The following is a 27,640-nucleotide window of genomic DNA, read 5'->3' on the forward strand; positions in this document are numbered from 1 at the left end:
TGCATATACTCTTATGACATAAGTAGTCCTGCTGGGTAGAAGGCTCGTCCAAGATGGGAGTGAAGATGATGGACTCCAATGGAAACAAGTCCCACACATGTGCTTCCACAACTGTAATAGCCAATGTCATGCGCAGGGCAGCCCTGGAAGTGGCTGGAAGGCAGCCCCAAGCTCCAGGTGACTACAGAATTAAACAGCTGTCACGAGGATGGAAAGGGAGGGAACTCTTCTGCGGCAGTATTCCGTCTTAACTTCATCATTCCTGCCACTATCTGAGAGGCTTCCATGATCTTTTGTCCTGGGTTCCATCTCTGGCTTTTCATTAAGCTTTGGCTTTGACCCTTCCAGAGCCATGGACATTGGGTAAAGACTTGATCTACCCCTTGTTTTGGGTCTTTTCTACAATAGTGCAACCCAAGCAAACAACTGTAAAAACAGCTTTCACATAACCATGGGTAGGCTTTCCAAGGGCCAGAAATAGGTAACTTCACAGCTTTTACTGCAAATGAAGAAAGCTGACTTCTTCTGAATAAATTACCTCTGTCCCTTACTATTTTCCTCTCTAGCTATTCAGTGCTTCACCTCAGAAACCACAAACTTGTTTTGTGAGAGATGGGCATCTCAAGGGACTGAACTGGATGTTTAAAATTCTACCGGCATCCTTTAGACACCTGCTCTCATGTCTGGGTTCCTGATCGTCCATGCAGAGCTGACAATTTAATTCTCACTGCTGCTTTAGTAACCACGGCCCAACATTCAGCCAAACTTGTTTTGAGTTTCTTTTGTGCAACAAAACTGTCAAAATGGTACACTGAAATGGATACAAAGTAGGAAACAGGAGGAGAACAGAGGTTGCAAATGCCCAAGCCAGTGAGTAGGACTAATAATCATTTGTGGTCTAATGCTGCTCCCACTCCCATGGGCAATCACTTCTCTCGGAGGAGCTGCCACCAGATGCCCCAGGCCACATCTCTATAACTACTCTGAAACACGTCACAAAGGAGATGAGAGAAGAAATAAAAGCAAGCCCAAACAAACAGGTTGGCTAGTAGATGCTATGGAGAAGACAGAAAAACTGGGAGTGCTGGGGGAAAGGGTGCTATTCCTTTTTATGGGGCAGCTGGGTGCAACGTGAATGAAGAGAAGGGCTCTGTCTAGTGAAGCTGTAGAAGAATGTTCTAGACAAAAAGTAGAAAGGCCCAAGGCAAGAAATAGCTTACTGGGTCTGGGGAACAGAAAGGCCAATGTAGCCAAAACACAGTAACTAAAGGAAGAAGCTGGAACACATGACACAGAGTGGCAGGTGCGCGGTTCACATGGGTCTTGGTGAAGAGTTTAGATATTATTCTAAAGACAACGGGAGGCCTTTGGAGTGTTTTATATCAGGATTGACAGGTCTAGTTTATCTTTCTTAATATACTGGCTGCTTTGGAAGAGAATGGATTACTGATTATTCCTGGAAGTGGGGTGACACCTCGGAAAGCTAAGTGCAGGCAGGAGATGGAGAGCTTTGTCTCGGAGACAGTGTGAGCAGCAAGAAACAGCGAGGTTTGGGATGTTTAGGAGGTACAGATGACAGGACTGGCTGATGGGTCTCCATGTGGGAAATGAGGGAACTGGGTTTTCACTTTGCACAAATGGGTGGAAAGGTGTGCCACTTACTGAGGTGTAAAAAATGGTTATGAAAAAGTTATGTGTATGGAGAATGAGGACAATAATGGGGGCAAATGGGTATAAAAAGTTGAGTGTATGACAAATGACATGTTCAAGATACCTATTAGACATCCGAGTAGAGGTGTCCAGTAGGCAGTTGGACATACAAATCTAAGTCCTGGGCGATGATCAAGGCAGGTGATAAAAATCTAGGAGCCATCACATAGTATTTAAGGCAAGGGACCAAGAGGTAGAAAGCCAAGGATCACGCTTTGGCCACTTTCAACATTCCGAGGTCCAGCCAAGATGGAACTTAGAGGAGCTATGCTGCAGGTAGAAAGCAGGTGGGGCATTTTCATTTAACAAAAGCCCATGGCATCTCCATTGGAAGGAACTTTTAAAACCATCTACTTCAGTCATCCAACTCATTTCGGTTTTTAAATACGCCTTCAATCACAAAGGGATAAAAACTCACATAAATCAATTTCCATGATAACTCCACTATCCTAACCCATTTACCATGATCTCTCTATCATCTTCCTAATAAGAGTTCAGGCCTAATGGGGACTGCAGTATCACAATTTGGCAGGTTTTCATGGCTAAATCGAAATACCATTATGCATGGGGATAAGTCAAACTAATTAAGAAAAATCTGAACTCTGAATAAGTTGCTTTTTAATTAAACACACGTCTCTGGAGACAAAAGGATAAGGCTAAAAGCTTTAGGACAGCTGATTACTTAGACATGATAGAGTAAACACGGCATGGAGTATATGATGTAATCTAATCTCAATTTTATTCTGTATAGATGGCTAATAAAATGCATGACAGATATCTTCACCAAGAAAATGAGCTGCAGTAGGGGATTATTCTATAGCAGTATTCTATAAGAGTTACACAGATTTATCCTTCAAACTCTAAAGTGACCTGCAAACTTTTACAGGGAGTAACTGGAAACCGTGAAACTCTACTAAAAGGATAACAAATACTTTATTATCACTGGGCAGATGTTCTGGGACAAAGCACCAATGGAATTCTGCTGTTGAGAACTCTGTTTCTCTGAATGCCTTTTGAGGGTGGGTAGGTGTGGAACTGGACTGAAAGAGTCTACATTACCAGCTGTTTGAGGAATTCTAGATATAGAGAATGGTGAATTTGATTGCACACCTAGGATTATGGGAAATAATACTTGTACTGTCCTCTTGGCAAATTATAATCAATTGAAAATCTCAGCATTCAGTTACAAATATTTGTTGCCTGCATGGTTTTTCTTCTGGGTTGTAAAGCTTGTAATGCATCTCGATTCTAAACAGAATTAGTTACAGCCTCTTTTGCACTTACTTTTGGAGATAATAATGATTACAGAAGTGAAACCTATGATTTATAAAACTACAATCTATTTTCCTTTATACTTATGCCTTTATTCTTCCAAATGATTTAAATTTCCTTTGGCCAATATTTGTAATACATTTCTTACAATTTGTACTTATTCTTTTTATTTTTTTAAAAGATTTTATTTATTTATTTGACAAAGAGAGAGATCACAAATAGGCAGAGAGGCAGGCAGAGGTGGGGGGGAAGCAGGCTCTCCATGGAGCAGAGAGTCCGATGCGGGGCTTGATCCCAGGATCCTGGGATCTGACCTAAACTGAAGCAGAGGCTTAACCCACTGAGCCATCCAGGCACCCCGTAATTATTCTTTTTTAAAAAATATTTATTTGAGAGAGAGAGAGAGAAAGCAAGAGCATGTGAGTGGGGGGAGAGGGAGAGAGAGAGAGAATCTTTTTTTTTTTTTTTTAAAGATTTTATTTATTTATTTGACAGACAGAGATCACAAGTAGGCAGAGAGGCAGGCAGAGAGAGATGAGGAAGCAGGCTCCCCACCGAGCAGAAAGCCCGATGAGGGGCTCGATCCCAGGATGCTGGGATCATGACCTGAGCCGAAGGCAGAGGCTTTAACCCACTGAGCCACCCAGGCGCCCCAGAGAGAGAGAATCTTAAGCAGACTCCCCACTGAGCTTTTCCCAGCTTGATCCCACAACCCTGAGACCCCGACCAAGCTGAAATTAAGAGTCTGACACTCAACCGACTAAGCCACCCAGGTGCCCCAAATTCGTATTTCATCTTCAAGTGACATAATAAACATCCTTTTTTTGTTGTGAAAATAACTCTTCTGTTCCACTTCCTACCTGATTTTAAATTAAGAGATTATAACTCTACAAACTAAAATTTACCCAGGACCTTCTTCTACCTTATTAATTTGTACTCCAAAAAGCATTTTGCTGACTGAGGTAAACTATAGCTCAGCTTTGAGTTCCAATTTAGTATATTTCCAATTTCATAGGATCTAAACTCAAGAAGTTTTAGAATACCCAGTTTGTTGCAAGGGGCAAAAATGTTAACTATCTGATGGAGTAATCAGAGTCACATCATCCAAGCCGGTGACCAATTTTAGCATCACTACTGGTGGGTTAAGACACAGCAACATTGCCTATGGTGTGATCTGTTGCAAAGTGCTTAATTTGAACTCATCAAATCATTATATAATGTTCACTTTGTAGGAAATACAGGAAACAGAGAAACAGGCTAACTGACATGGCAAAGAATAGAGATAAATCCAGAAGCTGAGATGTTCTGAGGAACAACTATTCCTGACTCTTCAACAAGGGACTTTGTTAGATTAAAAAAAAAAAAAGACTAATGGAACACATCACCCAGATGCAATGTGTGATCCTAAATTTCATCTAGTCTAGACACACTAGCTGTGAAATGTTTGTTGGGGGGGTCATAAATAGGAATATGGTCTGGCTATTAGAGGAATTCAAAATTTTCTGAAATGGAAAGATGGGGGTCAATGATCGAAAAGAGTAGGTTAAAAAGCTGTATATAAAATATGATTTCATACTCCTCTGGTATAAAAATGTACATGTATATGGACACAAAAAAGTCTACATGTTAACAGTGATGATCTGAGATCACTGTGTAAGGTAAGAATGTGATCATGTCATTTTTGCTCATAATTTTTTCCCTAATTTTCTACAATGTACATGTACTAATTCTGTGATAATAAAAAGACTGGTTTTAAAATACAAATTCTAGGGGCCTGGGTGGTTCAGTCAAATGTCTGCCTTCAGCTCAGGTCATGATCTCAGGGTTCTGGGATTGAGACCCACACTGGGCTCCCTGCTCAGTAGGAGTCTGCTTCTTCCTCTCCCTCTGCCCTCCCCCCCACTCATGCTCATGCCCTTTTCTCTCTCTCAAATAAATAAATAAAATCTTTTTAAAAATAAATAAATAATAAAATACAAATCCTCTGGAAAGTCATATGGAAAATTCATATGACTTTTTAAAATTTTTTTGTCTTTATTTATTTATTTTACTTTGTTTTTGTTTTTGTTTTTTTAAATACCAATAGATCCATTTATCACAGTCTATCCCAGGATATTTGTAAGAAAAGAGACAGATTATTGACATCAGTAGAAACCAAGGGAAATGAGAGGTGTATATAAAGGTCTCAATTTGAATTCTTATTTATATTGCTTTGATTCAGTCAAGACACATTTAGTTATCTTCCATTTCATTTCACATATAAAATGTTAAGCATTAAAAAAACGTTGTCTTATTATCATATGATCTTTCTGATATGAGGAATCTGAGAGGCAGGGCAGGGGGTTGTGGGGGGTAGGAAAGGAAAAAATGAAACAAGACGGGATGGGAGGGAGACAAACCATAAGAGACTCTTAATCTCACAAAACAAACTGAGGGTTGCTGGGGGGTGGGGGGGGTAGGGAAGGGTGGCTGGGTAATGGACACTGGGGAAGGTATGTGCTATGGTGAGTGCTGTGAAGTGTGTAAGCCTGACGATTCACAGACCTGTACCCCTGGGGCAAATAATACATTATATGTTAATAAAAAAATAAATAAAAATAAACAAAATTAAAATGTCTTGACTTTTTCTCATTAGAGATACAACAACTCTTCCAATTATTATTAGATAGCTCACTATAAAAGTGATTTTGTTAAATAAGCTCACAAAGCAAAGGATTCTAGCTGCCTTTGCAAAATAATCAGTCTTTCTTTTTCACAAGGAAGGGTCAAGCTTAATGGTTTTTAGGATCACCACTATATATGCAAATTACATTCCCACAAAGTAAGCAGCCATTTTAGAAGGTGCACATTCACCGCCTTAAAAGTGAGTTAATGAATGCATAATTTTTACTAAGCAAGGATTCAATTTCGGTTGAATATGACAACAAACCCATTTCTTTTAAAATTCATAATGAAGTTGTATTATTTGAGAATTACTCCCATTTCAAATTTAAGGCTGATCTTTTAAAAGTCCATCCTTTCTTAAAATTGAAAATTACTTGATACATTTAGCCATTATTTATTTACATCAGAGTTAGTTAGATTTGGAGGTTAAAAAGTCTGAGTATGAGGCCCACTGCTTACTAGCTGTGTGACCTTGGACAAACTATCCAGCCTACATAAGCCTCAGTTCTTTAATCAAGTGTAGAAAATAGCATTTACCTCACATGGTTTGATGAGATAATGCTTAGAAACCTGCTTGTCACATAGTAAGAGCTCAATGAATATCCATGACAATTATGACTTTCCTGAAATGCTAATCCTGTCCTATAGGTGTCAGTAGTATTGGGAATGCTACTGTCATCTCCCACACAGATGACCAACCGGCATCTCACTCCTACTACACGCGACAGAACTGCTGCTTCCTACCCTTTCACCCGCATCTCCTCAGGGTCCCCACCTCAGGAAAAGGCACCACTGTTAACCTAGTTACTCAGGACCTGAACTGAGGAGTCTGTTTACCCTTCTGTTCACCGACTATATCAAATTCCTATTCAATGAATTTTGAATCCAACCAACCACTTCCCCCAGGTCTCGACTCTAGTCTGGACAATTGCAAAAGACTCTAGATAGAGCTTGTTGTTTTCACTCATCACTTCCCTCAGTCTGTTTTCCACACAAATGCCAGAGTGAGTCTCTATCATGTAAACAGGTGATGTCACTTCCCTGAGTAAAACCCATCAATGGTTTTCACCATACTTAGGACATGATCTAAACCCCTTTCCCATCCAAAAGACCCTAAGTAACTGGGCTTCTGCCTACATTCTCTTCCAGAACCTTCCTCCTCACTTACTCTGCTCTGGCCATACTGGCTTCCTGCTTTGCTGCTGCTTGAGCATCTTGAGCTTGCCAAACACACAACTGCCTCTACACCATGAGCCTTGCCCAGCCTTCTGCATGCGGGATTCCTTCCCCATCTAGCCACGTGGCTCTCCAGCTCACTTCTCTGCTCAGATATCAGGCTTTTCCTGAATGCAATCAAAAGAAGCCCTCGGATAGTGGTTTTATTTTTATTTACAGCATTGTCACTACTATATAATGTTTGTATATATGTAAATATGTTTTTGAGCTGATGCCTCAAATAGGACATTAACTCCTGGAAGACAGGAACTTTGTTTTGTTCATTGCTGGATTCCCACTGTCAAAATCAGTGCTTGGTACCTTGCAGGTGGTACAAAAATGCTTTTCAATACATAGAGACTTTTCCTTGTGTTAAACTGGCTTGGGTCTAGCCAAGTACTCCAAAAATAAGCCCTAAACCAAAAGATAACCAAGTGAAGTAGTTACAAAGAATTAGTCCTATATTCCATACACTTTGCAGAATCCCTACAAATATAAGATTGAAAACAGGGGTCATAAAAATTGTTTATTTTTATTCAGAAAATCTAGCAGTCTAGCAGAAAAAATTCATTTCATCAGAGCTAAAAGAAAACTAATCACTTGATTAAAATACTTGTATGAAATGAACAGAAAAAAAAGTTTTCCCTGGTTTTATTTATTAAAGGGTCCTGTATAAAGAAATTGTGATAGTATGAGATAAAACTGTTTTTAGACTCAAAAAAGAGGAACATCAGTGTTAATAAATGAAAAAATAATTTCATTATTTAACAATTCTTTTGCAAAAGTCCCAAACTGTGGCTCTAATATAGCTAAATCCATGAAACATTCACCATAAAAATAAAAATGCTTTAACCTACTATACATCTAAATTATGATACTATGAGCCACAGGAAAAAAAATTTACCGTATCTTAAAACTACTGAATTCAACCAATACAAAGCAGCACATGAGTCAATTTCTATCAGATAACTCTCTGAACCTCTATTACTTCTCTGTGCTTTTCTTACAACACACTGAGTTTTTCCTTTTATTTGAAGAGATGGATGTTTTTGGACTGGGATTTCTGTTTCACCTGTGCGGTGTCCTACAGTGTTGGAGGTTTTCTGAATGAAAGGCTGATCAGAGGGTTAAAGATTGGGAATCATAGCAGTAATCACTGCGTGGATGTAATAGTATACATATATACTTGGAGGGTTTTGTTTTTTTTTTAAAAGATTTTCATTTATTTTAGAGAGAGCGAGAGAGAATGCGTGTGCACATGAGTGTGCACAAGCAGTGGGGAGAAGGGCAAGGGAGCAAGAGGGGCAGGAAGGAGGGAGGAGAAGTGGGAAGAGAGAAGGGAGGGGAGGGGCAGAGGGAGAAGAGAAGCAGGCTCCCTGCTGAGCAGGAAGCCTGACACAGGGCTCCATCCCAGGACACTGAGATCACGATTTGAGCCCAAGGAAGATGCTTAACGGACTGAGCCACCCAGGTGTCTACGCTTGGAGAGTTCTAAATGAGCCCAATTACTGCTTTTGATAGCATATCCTTGGAGACAAAGTACAGTGTTAGATAAATTTATAAATGTGGCTTAAGTCTACTCTACTTTGCTTACAGTATTTACCACAACCAGGAACAAAGCTCTCATGTCTGTAGTCATTTGCTTAACATCTGCCTTTTCCACTTTGCATTCCTGAAGGTGAGCTCTGTATATGCTTGGGAGTGGGCGGATGGGTAAAATAGATGAGGGGGATTAAGGAGGGCACTTGTGATGAGCCAGTGCTGCTGTATTGAATGATACTGAACTCCCAATCATGATATTGTACTCCTGAAACTCATATAACACTATTACGTTCACTAATCAGTGTTAAAATAAAAACTTAAAAACACAAAAAAGAACTGTATATGCTTCCACAGCCTGAGCACCTAACAACAGTAGGGCCCAAGAAATATACTTTGAATTAATGAATGCAGTTAGGGCTGTGCCGTTGCATAATTAAAAAATGACTGGGTCCTTTCCTAGCTGAGTTTACCAGGAACTCATAGTTTCACAGAACCTAATCATTTGCTTTTCTTTGGTTGTAGGATACACACTTTTTCATGTGCATCTTACAGTTGATAGTGTTTCAGTATCTGTATTCAGTATCAAAACTGGCAGCAGTTTTTCCTTCTGAGTATTATAAAAAATAACATTGGTTTGAGAAATGAGGGTGTTTTCGAATCAATGAAATATAGTTACTGCTAATTACATCTTACTATGGAAAATATAGGGGTGCCTGGCTGGCTCAGTTGGAAAAGTGAGTGACTCTTGATCTCGGGGTCATTACTTCAAGCCCCAAGTTGGGTGTAGAGATCATTAAAAAAAAAAAAAGCTAAAAAATTTTTAAAAATATATGGAAAATATAAAAACTTCAAGTACTTACGTCAATTAAGTCTGAAAGATCATGAATATAATACTTGAAAACTGAGGCATTGGTTGCTTCAAGGGTTAGGAGATACTCATTCCGTGCCTTAATCGATTTTAGCTTATTTTCTGAATACTTTGCTTGTCTCTGGAAATGGAGATGGGCCAGGTATTGAGAAAGACAACAAAGTCATTTAGTCAGAGAGAGATACATGACTTTCTACTAATCTAAACAATGTATTCCACATATGCCAATGACCTCTGAAGTCCTCTGAGAAAAGTACATTTTGAATCCGATTTAAATAACTAAAAGTACCGAACAACGTATTTGGTCTTCAGGCCCAATTGCAAGGAAACCTCTTCGTTAATATTCAAGTTCCCCACACTATATATGGAGTACTTGGCCTTCGACACTATACGATGTCCAGCTGTTAGTACATGATTTTTATGTTTCTTAAACATTTTTCATTCCTGTGGGAGGAAATGTGTGTCATTTCACAATAATTTACAAGGTCCATCTATTGGTTATTACATCAGTGTTCTTAGTACTGTCACCTGAAGTGAGGACAGAAAGGCCCTGTGATGTTTTTCACTTACTTTTTCTTTCATTTTTTCAATTTTCTTTACGGAGCTTCGCCGCTGATGTCTCTCTTCCAGTCTGATATGAAAGACGGGATCCCCAGACCTTCCGATTTGCTTCTCTTCCTGTTTCTCAGCCTCTTTCAGCTTGCTCTCTGCACTGATGCTCTCTGCATGATACATATGGTATGTTTTCATCACCTGCGAAAATGGGACCCAAATTGTTACAAGATGCTGGTCTGTGACTCCGAGAGTGAATGGAAGCCATTGTGTGAGGAATATGTTAAAAATATCACCTTCCAACTGGCAGGGGGAGAGCCAGATTGTTAGTCAAATAGATGAATTATGGACTATTGCTTCTAAGTAAAGAAAAGAGAAATATGCAAATTTACCTGCCAGGAAGAGGCACTTAGGGGACAGGCTTTGATGAAAAAATGATTTAGAGTCTTAGGCATGCTTTCAGTGCGCTTGAAAAGTTCTTTTAAGCTCAAAAGTGTTCTCTAAAATCTCTGCATTATTAATCTGCAGAATAAACCATCACTCATGGATAAATTTTATCCCAGTTTTGGACTTCTAAAAAAACTCCAAATTAGTACAGCTCTTACTAAGGAGATTTTTTTTTTTTTTTCATAAAATCTACTGGCCAAAATTCAAAATGTAAATATTAAGGTTCACACATAGTTTCAGTTTAAAAAAACTGTTTTTCTGAACACAAAGTAGTACTGTATGTTCAATGTAGAAAATATATGACACAAAAAAGAAAATAAAAAGCAGAGATAACCACTGTTAAGATTTTTGGTACAGCTATTTGGTCTTTTTCCTATGAACACACACACACACTCTTCTTTTTTTTTTTTTAAAGATTTTATTTATTTATTTGACACAGAGAGATCACAAGTAGACAAACAGAGAAAGAGAGAGAGAGGAGGAAGCAGGCTCCCCACCGAGCAGAGAGCCTGATGCGGGACTCGATCCCAGGACTTTGGGATCATGACCTGAGCCGAAGGCAGAGGCTTAACCCACTGAGCCACCCAGGTTCCCCCCCCCACACTCTTATCTGAAAATGACACATATTTCTCCTTTAAAAAAATTTGTACCATACTGTATTAACAATTTTTTTTTGTATTAACAATTTTTAACCTTTTTTTAATAAATTTTAAAGATTTTATTTATTTGACAGAGAGAGAGCACAAGCAGGGGGAGCTGCAGGCAGAAGAAGAGGGAGAAGCAGGCTCCCCACTGAGCAGGGAACCCCTATGGGGGACTTGATCCCAGGGCTCTGGGATCATGATGCTTACTGACTGAGCCATCCAGGTGCCCCTTCTATCTCCTTTTTTCATTTAATATATCAGAACACTTTTCTCTATCACTAAATATTCTTCTAAAATACAATTTTAAAGCCTGAATAATATTTCTTTATATGACTGGGACATAGCTTGACTAATTTCCTATTGTTGAACATTTTAGGATATTTCAACTTTCTGCTTTATAAATGAAGCTGTGTTGAAACCTTTGATATATATCCTATCTTATTTCTTCTCTTAGAAATGATATGCATAAGTTACATTTTAATATATTTAGGAACATATAGAAAATAAAATTTTGTAATGTGTCTTTTCCATGTATGCTGTAAACTTACATAAATGATTCTCAATTTAAAATTTTTAAAAATTTAAAATTTAAAAATTATAAAATTTTAAATCCTTAGACATTTGGTTTTATTATTGTCCCAGAAATATTTATGCACAAAATGATCACATTTTCCATGTACATTTTCTTTTTTAAAATTTAAATTTAAAAAAAATTTTTATGGTACATTTTTCAGAAGGAGAACTGAAGAGTTAGACAATCTGCACATTTTCAAGATTTTTGACACATATTGCCAATTTAACACTCTGCTGTTTTGGAAAAAAAAAAAAAAAACTTGATCTACATAGTTATTTCCCAAAGCATTTAGAAAACATGGATGCTTTTTTAATAAACATTTTTTCAAATATTAAATAAGTATATTTACTCTTATAGTAACTATCATATCTGTATATAATCCCTGTACTTGTAGATCCAAAGTAATGGTCAAAGATTTTAAAAGATTTTACCTCAAAAATCACAGTTTTCCAATATATTTCAATCTGCTTTTATAAACAGAGTCAGAAATCTGGGCCATTTCTAAACCTTGTTTATTTTAAGTGCAATTATACTGCTTAAAAGAGACAACATAGGTAAGGTATGACTCCAATTCAAGAGACATATCAAGGAACATACCAGAACTTAGCATCCAAACATCGGTGGTGGTGCTTTCCCATAAATTATGTCAAATTCTCATCCACTTAAAATGGATTTTATTACATTTATAAATACCCCATAAATTATTCAGAGTCAATTTTATAACTGAAATGTAGTTGTTTAGAAGAGATTTAATGTAACATTTGGAAGTAAGGAACTTGATTTTTTTCATTTCAAAAAGATGAGTTTTAAAATAGTTTGGGAACTGGAAGCATCAGTGGAATATATTTATTTAGGTTGAAGCATATGAAATTGCTGTATTGGTAGGTTATAGAAAGGGCAGAAAGGGGCACCTGGGTGGCTCAGTGGGTTAAGCCTCTGCCTTCGGCTCAGGTCATGATCCCAGGGTCCTGGGATCGAGTCCAGCATCGGGCTCTCTCCTTGGCGGGGAGCCTGCTTCCCCCCTTCTCTCTCTGCCTACTTGTGATCTCTCTCTGTCAAACAAATAAATAAAAAATCTTAAAAAAAAAAAAAAAAAAAAGGAGGGGCACCTGGGTGGCTCAGTGGGTTAAAGCCCCTGCCTTCGGCTCAGGTCGTGGTCTCAGGGTCTTGGGATCGAACCCCGAATCGGGCTCTCTGCTCAGTAGGGAGCCTGCTTCCCCTTTTCTCTCTGCCTGCCTCTCTGCCTACTTGTGATCTCTCTCTCTCTGTCAAATAAATAAATAAAATCTTAAAAAAAAAAAAAGGAAAGGCAAAGTCAGTGCATTCTTAAGAATGGTTCAACTTAATGGACATTCTGAAGGTGACTATTTGAAGTGTCAAACATGGGGTTAATGAAGAGCCTTTACTTATTTTCACAAAATCTGATGATGTCTTCCCTTTAAAACATAAGCTAGCAAATCACGTTAAAGGCATTGCTGAACAAGAACAAAGTAAGGGCGAAACTGCAAAGTTGTGGCAGCTTTCCCTGAGCTGTGTGTAATTGCTAAGTTATCTGTTTTTAGTAATTATCAAACCTGTCCAGGAAAAGTCTGGTTGGCTACTGCAGTTTAAAAGAAAAATAAAACAGCATTAAGCAGCAGCTGGGCAGCTGGGGAATGACAAGGGAGTCACCCTACAGCTGGGCAAACAGTAAGGTCAATGAATTGATGACACACCTTGTATTTCTAGGCTTGGCTCTGTTTGTACACCCTGCAAACCCACATACCATTTGGGCCCTGGTTGCAGTTACATCTTTAAAGAGAGGGTAAAAAAAACCCAAAAATATCAAAACAACAAGTCTCTCTCACTCTCCCTCTTTCTCTCTCAGCTGTCTGTATTCTTCTTGCTAATAGTCAAAGGAAGAAATGAGAACATGTGACCTCACCAGAGAGAGATGAAAAGGCATCCCAGACAGCCCTGGGAATCTAAGCATTCTTTTCTCCTAAATACACCCTGAAGAAAAGACTTGAACTCTTGCTTTATTTAGGTGCTGAGGACCTGTGTAAGCAAGTAATCTGCACAAACTAAGCCTTATGAACTACGGATCCTCATCTGGCTACCAGCATGGGGTTTCTTATAAACTAGTCTGGGTTCAAAGGAAAACATTCTTGACCCAACCCTAGCAAGAAAAGGGTGTAAATATCCCATCATAATGTGGTTCAGCACAATAGCTGAGGATTTTCTACCCAGTTCAATGGTAATTTCCAGAAGGAAATTTCTTTGTTCAGTTTTCCAGTGTGACTTAGGGTTTCCACTATTTTCTAAAATGTTAACAATAACAATGAATGAATTTTAAAAGTTGAGGAGAAAAACACTAAAAGCTTTTTGAGAACTCTAATTGCAGATAATGAATGCAAGTACAAACTACATTATTTAAAATGTAAGCTGTTGACAGAATTAAATGTGTTTTGTATTTAAAATAAAATAACAGACAGTTTTCTCTTTTTCAGAGTAGAAGAAAGCTCTTATTTTTTAAAGGTGAATTTTGAATACATACTGCAAAGAAAATAATAGCTCCTCCATCAGCTTAATGCAAACACAAGCATTTGCATACCAAATGACATGATAGGCATATATCCATTTAAATGTACTCCAATAACATATTTTCCTATTTGAATTCTTCTCTACTAAAACCTCATGCATATTTCTCCACTGAACACACTCAACATATCTTTCCTACTCCATCTTTTCTTAACTGCAGAAGAATACAGTGAAAAAGATTTCTTTGCAATTGTGAAATCCTACGCAAAAACTTTTGCACAGAAGTTGTTAACATTTCTTCTCTTACTGACAGACCCATATAATGTATCTGACACTACTCCTGTACTTTAAACCAAAATAATTAAAATATCTACAGCGATTTTTAATATTTAGTGTCATGAAACCATTATGTATCTGAAAACCGTTCACATGTTTGAAGAAGATGAGTGTATTAAGGTTCTAAGTTTTACTTTCTGACTACTGGCACAGAAGTTAGAAGGCATGGTTCTAAGAATGAGTCTACCAGTTACCAGGTGGGGGGAATTTATTTTATACTTCTGCTCACCTTACAAGGTCATTGTGGACATTCAATTGTGCATCCCTACGTGTGTGTGAATGTAAAACTTTACTGAGTACTTATAATATGTGTGTGTGCATATGCATATAATGTACACCATTAACATACGTATGTAATATGTATATGTTTAGCGAACGAAACATTATATAACGCTTACTATGTGCCATGTATCATTCTAAGCATTTTACAAATAATAGCTTATTCAGTCCTTCTAAAAAACTCTTATGAGGCACATACCTTTATTCTTCCTATTATACAGATGAGACAAGAAGGGCCTTGAGAAGTGAACGAAGTTGCCCAAGGTCACATAGCTGGTAACTGGCAGAACAATGGTTGAAACCCTGGCAGTACGGTTCCAGATTGGGTATTCTAGACTGCTATAGGCTATAACCTTTGGAAATTCTAAAGCACGATAAAAATGGAAGGCCCCTTTCCTGGGGGATACAGCTGCTCTTGGTTATATTTAGGAATAGAGGGAAAGAGGGCTGAAAGATAATTATTTATTCCCTCACCATTTGCTTGGTATTTACCGTCCATAAGGCAATGATGGGTGTAAAAATAGGGACTTGGTTTCCTACTTCTAAGAGCTTAAATTTTTGGAGATTAAAAAATGGGCCTTGGAGAATCTGATGGACACAGGTGAAGGGAGAGGACATTCAAGCTGGAGGGAGAGCACCAGCAAAGGTATGTGCAGCAGGGGGAACACACAGGTATGGTGGGCATGTGTAGACCATGACTTCGAGAAGGGCTCTAAGGAAGGGCTTGGAAAGTAGATGGCTGGGTCACCGCGCTGGAGGATGAGACTGCAGCAGTTGTTGGGCCAGATCAGGAGAGCCTTGAAACCTCAACCAAAAAAATTGCTTAAAAGTATTCGATAGGTGTTCATGAATCCACGGAGGTGTAAACGGTATGGTCAGAGCCGTATCTTAGCAGCAATCCCGTGAAACTAAGCAGGAGGATTTGGGGGTGTGAAGTAATCTCATTTAGCATACAATAGGAGGGAATGGGAAGAAGGTGAATCCAGGATAACAGTCACGGGGCATTTTCCCTGTTCTCTCTCTCAACATTTCCTCAGACTTGACATGTCTCCTTCCACCATGGAGTTGGGGCATTGTGGCCCTAACGTTGGCCCAAACAGCACTTTGGGTACTTCTCTAAGTCAATCACTGAACACTCCCTCCTCAGGATGTGTGCTTTCCTGCCTCCGTGGCCTTCTCCCAAGCCAATCCCACTGCCTGTGATGTCTTCCCCCAAACCTTGTCCTAACGTTTCGACTCATCCTTCAAGGCAAGTTTAGATTTCACCCATTGCCAAGTGTTCCCTGGTTCCCCCACCAGAGCTATCGTGTTCTTCCAACTGCCAAGGCCTTCTTGTTGACAGCACTTCGGGCTCTCTGCCACGGGTCTGATACCTGTGTGCCATCCAGTATCACGGACCACTCTTAAGTTCACCCAGGGCACCAGCAGGGTATGGTGCACCTTTGGATTCTCGATACTGCTTCTAGACAGTGGGAGTAAAATAGGCATTTAGGGGGCACCTGGGTGGCTCAGTCATTAAGCGTCTGCCTTTGGCTCAGGTCATGATCCCAGGGTCCTGGGATCAAGTCCCACACTGGGCTCTTGCTCAGCAGGAAGTCTGCTTCTCCCTCTCCCGCTCCCCCTGCTTTTGTTCCTTCTCTCGCTGTGTCTCTCTCTGTCAAATAAATAAATAAAATCTTAAAAAAAAAATAGGCATTTGGTGAGAAACAAATGAAGGACAGGAAGCCATTTTACAGTCCGCCTGTCCATTCATACAGTTGTTTAACGAACATTTCTAATACCTAGTATGTGCCTCGAATTATTCTTCTCCCTCCCCGGCATTCAAAACAGCATTGCCAATAAAATACCTGGGAATGGTCTAATGAGATGCTAAGTAGTTCAAATTACCATGAGATACAGTTAGCATTGGAGTTCATGGCCCCTGAGAAAAGAAAGGTGTGGTGGTTGGGCTGACGGGAAATGGAAAGCAGTGTATTCGCGACAATATTCCATATGTAGCCTGCTAGTTAACTAACTTCACCAGTCACTAAGAGCGCTTCTGAGAAACTACATTTTTGGAGTTTCCTTAACTGTCAGCATCCCAAAATCAAGATCTCTTTTCTACAATCAATACACGAGAAGGTGTGAATTGTAACTGAGTTTCTCTAAGTGCCAGAATAACACCACCACCAAGTAAGGGCCACAGCCTTGGAAGCCTGTTCCTGTTGTTTCCCAGCAAATTCTTGGGTTCCCCAGGAAAGTAGGACCCTCGGGCCACCCTATGCTGAGCCCCAGGGGCTGTGCTGCAAGGAACCTGGCCCTCCAGGGGCCACACAGCCTCAGTTCAGGTTATGGACTCTGCCTGGCCATGCTGTGTCTCCAAGGGCTTATTTTATTTTATTATTTTAAAGACTTTATTTATTTATCTGAGAGTGAGAGAGCATAAGCAGGGGGAGTGGTAGAGGGAGAGGGAGAAGCAGGCTCCCTGCTCAGGGGCCACCAGGGTCAGTCCCAGGACCCTGAGATCACCTGAGCCGAACGCAGACGCTTCCCGGACTGAGCTACCCAGGCGCCTATCCAAGGGCTTATTTTCAACAGGGCCTGCGGGCAGGAAGGGCCTGTCAGAGAACACCCATTACCACTGCATGCCAGGATCCTTCCACCTGCTACCTCGAGCCTTCCTGCTCTTTAGGGCACTGAGCCAACTCCCAGCTTCCGGAGCCAGGCAGAACCAGATTTGAGTTCCTGTGCTATCACCACTTCCTAGCAAGCAAGCCTCTTAACTGTTCTGGGCCCTCGTTCCTCTGAGGTGAAATGGGGATTAAATCATAGAATGCACAGGAGCACATAACAGAGCGGAGAGTTTGATTCTTGATAGTTTCTACGGTCTCATGTGGAAATAAGTGTGCGGGCTCCAGAGACAGATTACTTGGCTTCATATTATGCTCTAAGCTGAGAGGTACAGACCACTGTTGTTCTCATTCATGGCATTAGGGCTGGAGAAGTTCTGACCCCTGAGGTGCTGAGTGGTCTGTAGGGCAGACATGATGAACTCTCATAAAATTCACCTCTTCTTCCTAGGCTGATATGGCTCTCCACAGGTCAACGAAAGCAGAATATACAAAATTCCATTATATTTGCAAAATAACATAGGGAGAACTCAACTTTGAGAGAGTATACTGGTAGTTAGAGCTTAACCTCACAGAATGGGCTATCTGGGTTCAAATCCTACTTGCGCACTTACTCACGGTGTAATCTTGGGCAAGCAACTTAATCTTTCTGTGCCTCGATTTCCTCACTGTGAAACCAGTGTATCATTCTCACTCATGGAATGCAGAAGGTAGTTGGAAGGATTAAAGGTGTCCTTACATGAAAAGAGCCCAAAAAGTCTGACATATAATAAGTGAACAGTAAATGTCAGTTACTGATATTTGAAAAAAATGATCATAAACATTTTTAAAAAAGATTTGTTTATTTTTGAGAGAGAAAGAGAGTGCTTGTGTGTGTGTTCATGGGGTAGGGGGGACAAAGGTAGAGGGAAAGAGAAAAATCTCCAGCAGACTCTACACTGAGCACAGAGCATGACGTGGGGCTCAATCCCAGGATCTTAATATCATGACCTGAGCCTAAACCAAGAGTTGGATGCTTAACTGGACACTTAGCCGACTGAGCCATCCAGGCGCTCCTATCACAACACATGGTAAAAACAGGTAGTGATTTCTCCATGACAGGAAAGATGATCATTTCTTTTTTATAAATAAATATTTTATTTTTAAGTTATCTCTACACCCAAAATGGGGCTCAAACTTATAGCCCCAAGATCAAGAGTCTCATGCTTTACCAACTGAGCCAGCCAGGCACCCCAAGATTATAATTTCTGATAGAGGTAAAGGGAAGGAAATTGGTGGTATTTCCATTTAGGCCACTTATGTATATGTTAAGAATTTTAGGGGCGCCTGGGTGGCTCAGTGGGTTAAGCCTCTGCCTTCAGATCAGGTCATGATCTCAGGGTCCTGGGATCGAGCCCCGCATCGGGCTCTCTGCTCAGCAGGGAGTCTGCTTCCCCCTCTGCTCTCTGCCTGCCTCTCTGCCTACTTGTGATCTCTGTCAAATAAATAAATAAATAAATAAATAAATAAATAAATAAATAAATAAGGAATTTTAGCAAAGCTCTTTAGAATGAGCAAATAGATCAAGACTGACAATTAAATAGCATGAGATGTTTCCTTTACAGCTAGTTTATGAAGGAAAACTTGAGGTATGTTGTGGCTCCACTGAAATGAAATCAGTATAAGAGTCTGAATTTATCATCAAATTATAGTTATAACTCAAACAAATGCTTTGAACGAAAGGCACTATCTGGGATTCTGGACCTTGCTGACTAGGGCCTGCCAACCAACTAAAAGACAGGGCAACAGAAATGCAGAGAATAAACACAAGGGAAAACAGAGAAGACATATATGCGAAGGGAGGAAACATGGCTAAAGAAAATAAAAGAATAATTATATTACTATTTAGTGTAATGTTAAAGTTTTGTTTCAAGAGTAATTATAAATAGTAATTGAATTTCAGATTATATTCAATTGAAGAGTAATTATAAAGAGTGCTAGTTCAATGGAAACAGCTTAGGTCTATGAAATCCAATAAACCTGGATTTTGATCCTTGCTTTGCTAGAGAACAACTCTGTAACCTCAGCCTTTCTGACCCTTGATCAGGCCCTGAATCTTATCTGCTAGAGATGACAACATCAGCGCTCCCTACATAACCAAAATTAGGGGACAATCAAACTGTGCCTCTCAAACACCTTGAAAGGTGTGGAATGAAAGAAAAAATGCACCAAATCATAGAAGGAAAAATTGATCGTGTAACTAGAAATCTTCTAAGAGGATTTTAATAATATCCCACTAAAAGGGTAGTAGTTGATGAAACTCAGAGGAAAGAAAATAGGATGGCATTTAGCAGTCTATAGGAAGACAGAATCCACGCCATCGTTAATGTTTTTGTTTTCAGTTGAAAATCGACTGTTTTCTTCTCCAGCTTCAGGAGCCTGTGTTGGGGAAGGAGCATTCTTGTCTTGTACATCCAAGGGTGTGAGCCCTCAATCCACCCATCTGACCTGGGGGCAAGACTACTCATCTCTTCTAACCTGAAGCTTTCTCACCTATCAAGGGGGTGGTTGGACCGCGTGATCCTCCAGGCCTTCTCCAACTCCAAAATGCTGTGTGTCCTTGATTTCAGATACGAATCTTGTACCAACTAAATACCATAAGAATTTATGATTTGAGTTGTGTGTGTGTATAATATCCTTCTCAGTGGGTAAAGGGAGTGATTTTTTTCAGTGTCAGGGTAAATACCAGATAAATTTTAACTGAAAGGAAAAGCCAGTGTAACAACAAATTATACTAATTATCTCCTTCTGCTTCTGTTGACTTGAGACAGCCAGTAGTACACCATGCTACACTGAGAAAGTAGGATTCCTCCTATAATCCTCCATGGGCTCTGAGGCCATAACTCATCTGCTCTGTTGCACAGAAAATGTCTAGGAATGAACAATGCCTGGACAGCCTGTCTAATGTACCGTTATATTGATGAAACTTATTCCAGGATATCTATCACTCTTGTGACTTTAATTAGCTGCCAAGCTGATAAGTGATCAATCATCAAGTGATCATCAAGGGGGGAAACCCAAAAACTCTTTGGTGGGTACAGGGTGATATAGAGATTTGCCACATGCTTTTATTTTTTATTGTAATATTTAAGCTAAAACAAGGTGTTAGTCATCTTTTTCAAAATGCTAAATTTAACAGCTTTAAAGTGGTAATATAAATTACAATTAGTTTCACATTTTGCTACTTTAATAAAAATTTTTAATAAAAAATGACTAATTTATCCTAAAGAAGATAAATTATTGTAGCCCTTATTAAAAAGAAAATGTTTCTATTTGTAACAAGAGTGACCTGTACTTATTAATCTTTATCTGTCCTAGCTCTATTTGCAATAGTCACTAGAGGCAGTTTCTAATTTAAGTCTTTCAGTCATAGATAGCGGTTATTGGTTTTGTTTATGAACTCTCAACAAACATTCATATTCAGCAAACATTTCTTGAGTACCACAAATAGGCCTTGTCCTATTTGATTTCATTATGTTTTATTACTAGAAATCCAATTATATTTTATTGCTTATTGATTGATATCAGTTCATTAGTGCGTAAGAGTAATTTTTCATGAGAGCAATTAATGTGGTATAATATCTGCCCATTTCACAATTATTAGAGATTTCTAACATGAAATAAATGTCACTGTATCCAAAAAATTCTTTTTGTGAAGGATATTTTCTTTTTCTTTTTTTTAAATTTAATTTTATTTTTTTTCAGTGTTCTAAAATTCATTGTTTATTTTCCTTATCTCTCAAGTACTTCACATGCTGGAAAGGGCAGAGGATTTTTTTAGGAAGTCCAACGTACTACTCCCTTTATTTTTACATGAATGATTTGCTAATGCTCTGGCAGTATTCAAGCACATGGGGTTCCCTGCAAGGGAATGTGGTTTCACACATCAGTGCTTTGCCTCATGTACGAATTGCTTTTTAGAGAACCCTTCCCATCCTTCCTTTATCACAAAAATCAGGTGTCACAATGACTATCACTGAAATCAGGCTCCCCGGTGGCTCTGGGCTTTGCACAGAGCTGTGGAGACCTGTCTCTCTACTTAGTCCAGAATCTAACACCAAACATGGAAATAGCTCACTAGTCTAGCTCACCGATGACAGGGCCACATGCTTGTCATTGATGCATTTCCAGGACCTCCATATTTGCTGAAAGGCTCCCCCCACCGCCCCAGCCACTGGGTGTGTATTACTTGGATGCAACAGAGATGACCCTGTAACAAGTCTACAGCAGAGGCAACAATGCTTTTAGCGCTTCCCATTCAACTGACTTAGAGACAGAGAAGAGACTCTGAGATTTGGGACAAATGCTGAAAAACTGCAATCCGAAAATCCTAGGACATCACAGACCACAGGCCTCCTCCGCATACTTGCTGGGCAACTGTCCTCCAAATAAGGAGGGCACGATCTTAAAAGACAGCCGGTTTCATTTCTCACCAGCTCTAATAGTTGAACTCAGGCACCAGACTGGGGTTCAAATCTATGTTTTGCCTTGTAGAATGTTTCCTCACCTGTAACTGGGACTAAGAATAGTACCTGTAAGGCTGCTGTGGAGAGAAAATGAAAGAATATATATCAAGCTCTTGCAGAAGTGACTGACACACAGTGAATGCTTAATGGGTGGTATTGCACTAAGTGAAACACCCTTCTTTCACATCCTTTAAGCCCACAATGGCCTCAGTCCCACCAAGGCTGACTTGTTTATTTTCACACCTTGGAGGCTGAGAACAGAAGGATGGTCTTTGTTTTATGCATCAAAGAAACAGACCTGCCAAGAGACTTAATCCTTGCCCAACAAAGTCAACAGAGAAAAGTCAGTGACAGAGGTCATTCAGAAAACTCTTGTTCCAAAAGGGGTTTTCAGACAGTCTTCAGAGGCACTGAAATACAAGTTTAATCTACTGAAAAAAATACCCAAGAGCTGGCACCTGGAATACTTATTAATTGGGAACACCTTGAACACAGTGGCAGAAGTGACAATGGGTAAGGTTGAAGTAGTTGGCCATGTTGAGGGGCAAAGTGTATGTAAAATGAAAAGCCAAAGAATTTCATAGAATTTCAAAGTCCTCTGCAGTATTAAATATTTAATTCTTTCCAGGGAAATGTCTCACATGCCTTCAACATTGAAAGAGGATGTTAGCTCCCTCCCTTTTGACCTCAGACTTGCTAGTGGGGTTCTTTCCAGCTAGTCTCTTGGCTCAGGTAGAAGACCCTAAGGGCAAAGCCTTCCCTGAGGGGAAGCAAAACTACCCCTTCAAGCCATAAGGGCTGCCCTGAGCCAGCAAGACCCTACCTGTTGATTGACCCCAAGGCAATAATGGATTTGACCTTCACTGCCCACCTGCACGTACACACCCACCTTTGCCCCACATTTTCCTGGTATTAGCCTGGAAGCATTTCTGGCACTTTGGAGCCAGTCTTTGAGACGCTAGTTCCTGTCTTCCTGGTGTTGGCTTCACGGAAATAAATTCCTTTCCTGTTTCACCATCATTCCTTTCTCTGCCTTTGGATTGTGTCAGCAGTGAGTGGCTGGACCAGGTCTCTTTGGGACTCCTGAAGTTAGGGGCTCTTGCTCCCCTGCATGCATATACAGCATTACATGGGTTCACTAGACACTTAAGTTATAAGGTTTAGTACATGAAATATTTAAATGGAGAACACAAGACACCTGGAATCATAAAACAAAAGCCCTACAATGCTTAGAATTGTAGTATCAACTACAATGGAAAAAACGGTGTAGAATCCTTTTCTTTCAGTGAAAAATGCTTTGGAATTTGAAACATATCCTGTGCCTTAAATCCAACACATGTCATTCCATTTATTTAAAAAAAAAAAAAAAAAGGTGAGGGGAACAAAGAAGGAAGGTGAAAGGACTTAATCTGTACAAAGAAGCTTTTTGAGTTTTCAACTGCTTTCGGAGAGATGTCCAACAGTTTTTTTTTTTTTTTCTATTAAAGACTATTACTTTATTTGGCAGACAGAAAGCATAAGCAGGGGTGTGACATGCAGAGGAGAGGAAGAAGCAGATTCCCTGATGAGCGGGGAGCCCTATGTGGAACTCAATGCTAGGACCTACAGAATCATTACCTGAGCTGAAGGCAGACGCTTAACTGACTGAGGCACCCAGGTGCCCCAGATGTCTAACCATTTTTTGCTTCCCTATGTTCATGACAATTTCATTTTGGTACTCTCTCAAAATCCTTGAACTCCTGACTTGTCCTTTCTCTCTAGATATGGATCCAGAAGGAAATTCTATGAATACGCCTCATGTTCTTCCAAATTGTGTGCACTGGCTCACATTGTTACTTTTGCCTCCAAAACCTTCCCCGCCCCCTCTCCCTCTCTCTTATTACTGAAATCCTGTCCACTTTTGCCTTTTCCTCTCAGAATTTCTCTCAGTCCTCAATGTTTCTCAAATTCCCTTTGGATTTCCAAACCCTCTGCCTGAACCTCTATTGGTACATAATGTTGGTACCTAATAACTTTAGATTATAATTGCCAGTAAAAAAGAGATTACAGTATGTGCCTGGTCTGAGACTTCCTAGTTGTGTGACCTCTGGCAGTATATTAACCTCTCTGTGCCTCACCTACCCATGAGGCTGTTGGGGGAATTCAGAAAACTAATTAATGTAAAGTGCTTAGAATGGTACCTGACAAAAGTTAGCTGTTATTATGTTCCGGTTGAGCTTTAATCTTTTAGACTGGAAGCCCAACTGGTAACTCTCGCTTGAAGCAGTCAGCATAGAAAACTATTTACTAACCTAAATTAAAATAAAACCTGGGTTTCAGCTTCAACCCGGGACTTTAGTTAATCACTTAATCTGAGCATCTGTAATATTCTCTTTAAGTGAGGAAGTTAATTTGATTATTTCTAAAGGCCCATTTAGTACTTAAAATTCTACAGTTTACAATTCTACAATCAGCCTAGAGTAGGATGAAATTCAGATAATCACGTGAGTTATAAAATAATGTATTAAGATATGCTGAAATGGATACAATTGATTTAGATCTTGATTTTTTTTTGCCACATGACTTGTATATTTTTACTGGTGAACATTCCTGGTCCATTTGGAGACAATAAATCCAAGCAAAATGCCCCTAATTTATTCTATGTATATCTGTTATCTCTATATATTTGGGCTTGATAAGCAATGAAAAACAATGCAAAATACTGTACCCAACAAAAACAAACATTCTTATTAAGATGTTAGCTACTAAAGCACTGTAACTACTTAAAAGTCATAAAACTGTATTTTGGAATTGTAATAGTCAGGATAAAATATTCCTTGAGAAGAATTCTTGGTATGACACATTCTTTTTTTTTTTTTTAAGCTTTTATTTATTTATTTGACAGAGAGAGCACAAGTAGGCAGAGCGGCAGGCAGAGGGAGGGGGAGAAGCAGACTCCCCACTGAGCAGAGAGCCTGCTGTGGGGCTCGATTCCAGGACCCTGGGATCATGACCTGAGCTGAAGGCAGCCACTTAACTGACAGAGCCACCCAGGCACCCTGGTATGACACCTTCTTTATAATTTTTTTGTTTTTTCTTAACTATACTTTCTAACATTTTCATTTCTAAGCCAAATAATTTTTTATCCCCAGTTCATACTGCTCACTTCTTTCAGAAGACAGTCTTATTTGTAATTCATAAGCACCAACCGTAACTGAATCTCAAATCTCAGAGAGAAAATGAAAATCCCAAGCAGGCACTTGGGATCATTTGGCTTCATTAATTAGCAGGGTGTCCTAAAAGGCATTTATGTATAAAGTTCTTATCAAGCAGCAGTCCTCAGAGACAGGGAAAAATTTTATTAATCCCAAACATTTTGGGAGGAAAATGAAGCCAGGCTACATTAGCTAACTTAGTCTTCAAAGTCAGTCTGTCAACCCCAAGATTAGAATTCAGAAGTTGGCAGAGTCATCTGATCCCAACGCCTCTCTCTCTTTCCATCGAAGTATCTAGTAATAATATGCCAGAAGGATATACATGAACACTTTGCCAGCCCAAGATCTCTAAATAGATTGCTTTTTAAAAAAGTTTTCCAGGTGGCATCATGGAGAATGTGGTATTGCCCAAGAGATTTTCAATTCAGGAGCTTTTCACATCTCTTTTCTACCTTATTTCTCTTTGTTCAGTGTTTTGTTCTGAGATGAGACCTTTTCGTAGTCCATCTCAAAGGAATGAATTTTCATTTTCACTACAAAGATATGTATTTCAAATACTTAAAATGCCCTCCAGCTAAAATAAATACTTAGCCAAAAAAATAAATAAATAAAAACCCTCTTTGAGGCTCAGAGAAAGATCTTCCCATACGTGGTGGCGAGTATCTTGGGCTCTCTCGGAATGACGTTTCAACCTTGCCTTGGGCATGTTTCTTTGTTACAGAAGAATGCATTAGCTCCTGGTTCGTGGGAGGCTCAGAAGCCAGCCAAGAAAGCTTTCCTCAGCAGTCCTCTGAGGTGGAGTTTTCAAGGAAGGGCTTGAAATAATAAACAGTGTCTTCCCTCTCAGCCCTTCTAAAAAATAATTAGTTTTTTATTTTATCATTTTAAACAGATAAGTGGTTCAAAGATATGTAAAGACCAGGGTGGATATCTGTGTACATGCAGCAACCCCGTTTTCCAAATCCCACAGAAGATGCTCAGCACCTCTGGGTTTGTGCTAGGACAGCCTTTCCATTTTCTAGTTACATTTGTTAGGCAAATCAGAAGTGCAGTCAGAAGGAGGAAACAAAAATGAATGGAGTATCCAGCAATAGATCCTCAGCAGTAATCACTGTGTATGAATACACAGCTGCACAGGTGGTGTTGACACATATAACATTCAAGATAAATGAAAGATTGTATCTTAAAGAGGCACTCCAAATGAACATACGCCAACATTAAAGCCTAAAGTGCAAAACCATTTGGGTTTCCCATTCTGTAACCCACCAGACTGTCTGGAAAGCTCAAATGAGTTTTTACAAGTATCCAGGAGAGCATGCAGTGTGAGTTTTAGCTATGAGTTTTATCTATTAGATCATGTTCCACCCTTCCTTCCCCCACCTGCCCTGCCCCACCTTCCCTAAGGCAGCTGTCAGGTGGACAACTGAAGGGCCTTAGGGACCACGAGGCTGGGTTTAGATTTTGGAGCATTCATTAACTGTGTGATCCTGAGCTAATCATTCTGAGCCCCAGTTCCCCTTCATTACACTGGGATTAGGAATACCTGCTTCCTAGGGCTGCTACAAGAAATGACTGGGATAATGTGCTTCCCTCATGATAAGGCTGGATAAATCTTCATTTTCTCAGTTCTTTCCTCATAATGCTAATGGAAATGGAGGATGGATTACCTCTTGACTCTAGCTAGCCATGTGTGTCACTGATGTATAGGGAGTGTGATGATCAATTACACATAATTACCGATCAATTTCATGTGGATTTATCATGACCGTCTGTGTTAATCTTTGTTAGAATTTGCTTACTGAGGATGGTAAGCCCCTTGTTTTTTAAAATGCTGAGCATAATGCTGCAAAGCAAAGACATATTAATTTAGGACAGATCATTGTTTTTCTGCTAAAATGCCGCATAACCTGTTGAGATTTTGGTATTAGGGGAGTATCTTAGCAATTTAAATCACTGTTTACCAGACTGATGAAGGCAAAATTTGTTTTGAATGCCCCCTCTGACTTTTCGTGTCATCCTTGTTTTGTTTTTGCTTTTCCACCTCCCTACTAACCCAATGGCAACCCTGATTTGGTTTTTTTAGGGAAAGTTATCTTCTTTTTTCCTTTTTTACAAAAGTAATAAATATTCATTATAAGGAAAAAGTGTACATATGTGTGTATATACATATATAAGAGTCATGTGTAATTACTGCTGATATTGTCCCTGATATCCACAGACAAAGAGCTGTTACCATCCCCCCTCAACGAATGACGAAAAGGATGACATGACCAGGGGGGCACTAACAGCTAACATTTATTAAGCATTTACTGTGGGCCAGGCACTGTTCTGAATGCTTGTATTAATTCAGATTTATCCTTTTAGTACTTATAATTGCCATACTATACATATATTTGTTTACTGTCTTTTTCTGCCCACTAGAATATAAATGCCTTGAGAAGAAGTATGTGGCCTGTTTTTACTCATACCTGCATCCCCAGTATATCCCAAAGTGCCTGGTACTCTAATAGGCATTTTAAAAATGTTGGGGGGGGTGCGCCTGGGTGGCTCAGTCGTTAAGTGTCTGCCTTCAGCTCAGGTCATGATCTCAGGGTCCTGGGAATGAGCCCCGCATTGGGCTCGCAGCTCGGCACAGAGATTGCTTCTCCCTCTTCCTCTAGCTGCTATTATGCCTGCTTGTCCGCACGTGCAGTCTCTCTCTCTCTCTCT

At 39.6% G+C, this 27,640-nt stretch overlaps 1 protein-coding gene across 2 annotated transcripts in view; it reads right to left on the reverse strand.

Moving 5' to 3' along the window:
- LOC111159733 (SLIT-ROBO Rho GTPase activating protein 1) overlaps positions 1-27,640 on the reverse strand; it is a 274,927-nt gene that overhangs the window by 75,247 nt on the left and 172,040 nt on the right. For both annotated transcript variants that reach the window (XM_022522308.1, XM_022522307.1), the window contains exons 5-6: positions 9,842-10,024; positions 9,264-9,392 (exon numbers count right to left, since the gene is read on the reverse strand). In XM_022522308.1, coding sequence (XP_022378016.1) covers positions 9,264-9,392; positions 9,842-10,024 — 312 coding nt within the window. The remainder of the gene's footprint in view (positions 1-9,263; positions 9,393-9,841; positions 10,025-27,640) is intronic.

This window comes from Enhydra lutris, unplaced genomic scaffold (assembly GCF_002288905.1).
Source record: "Enhydra lutris kenyoni isolate GAN:26980312 unplaced genomic scaffold, ASM228890v2 scaffoldscaffold69, whole genome shotgun sequence".
Classification (NCBI taxonomy): domain Eukaryota; kingdom Metazoa; phylum Chordata; class Mammalia; order Carnivora; family Mustelidae; genus Enhydra; species Enhydra lutris.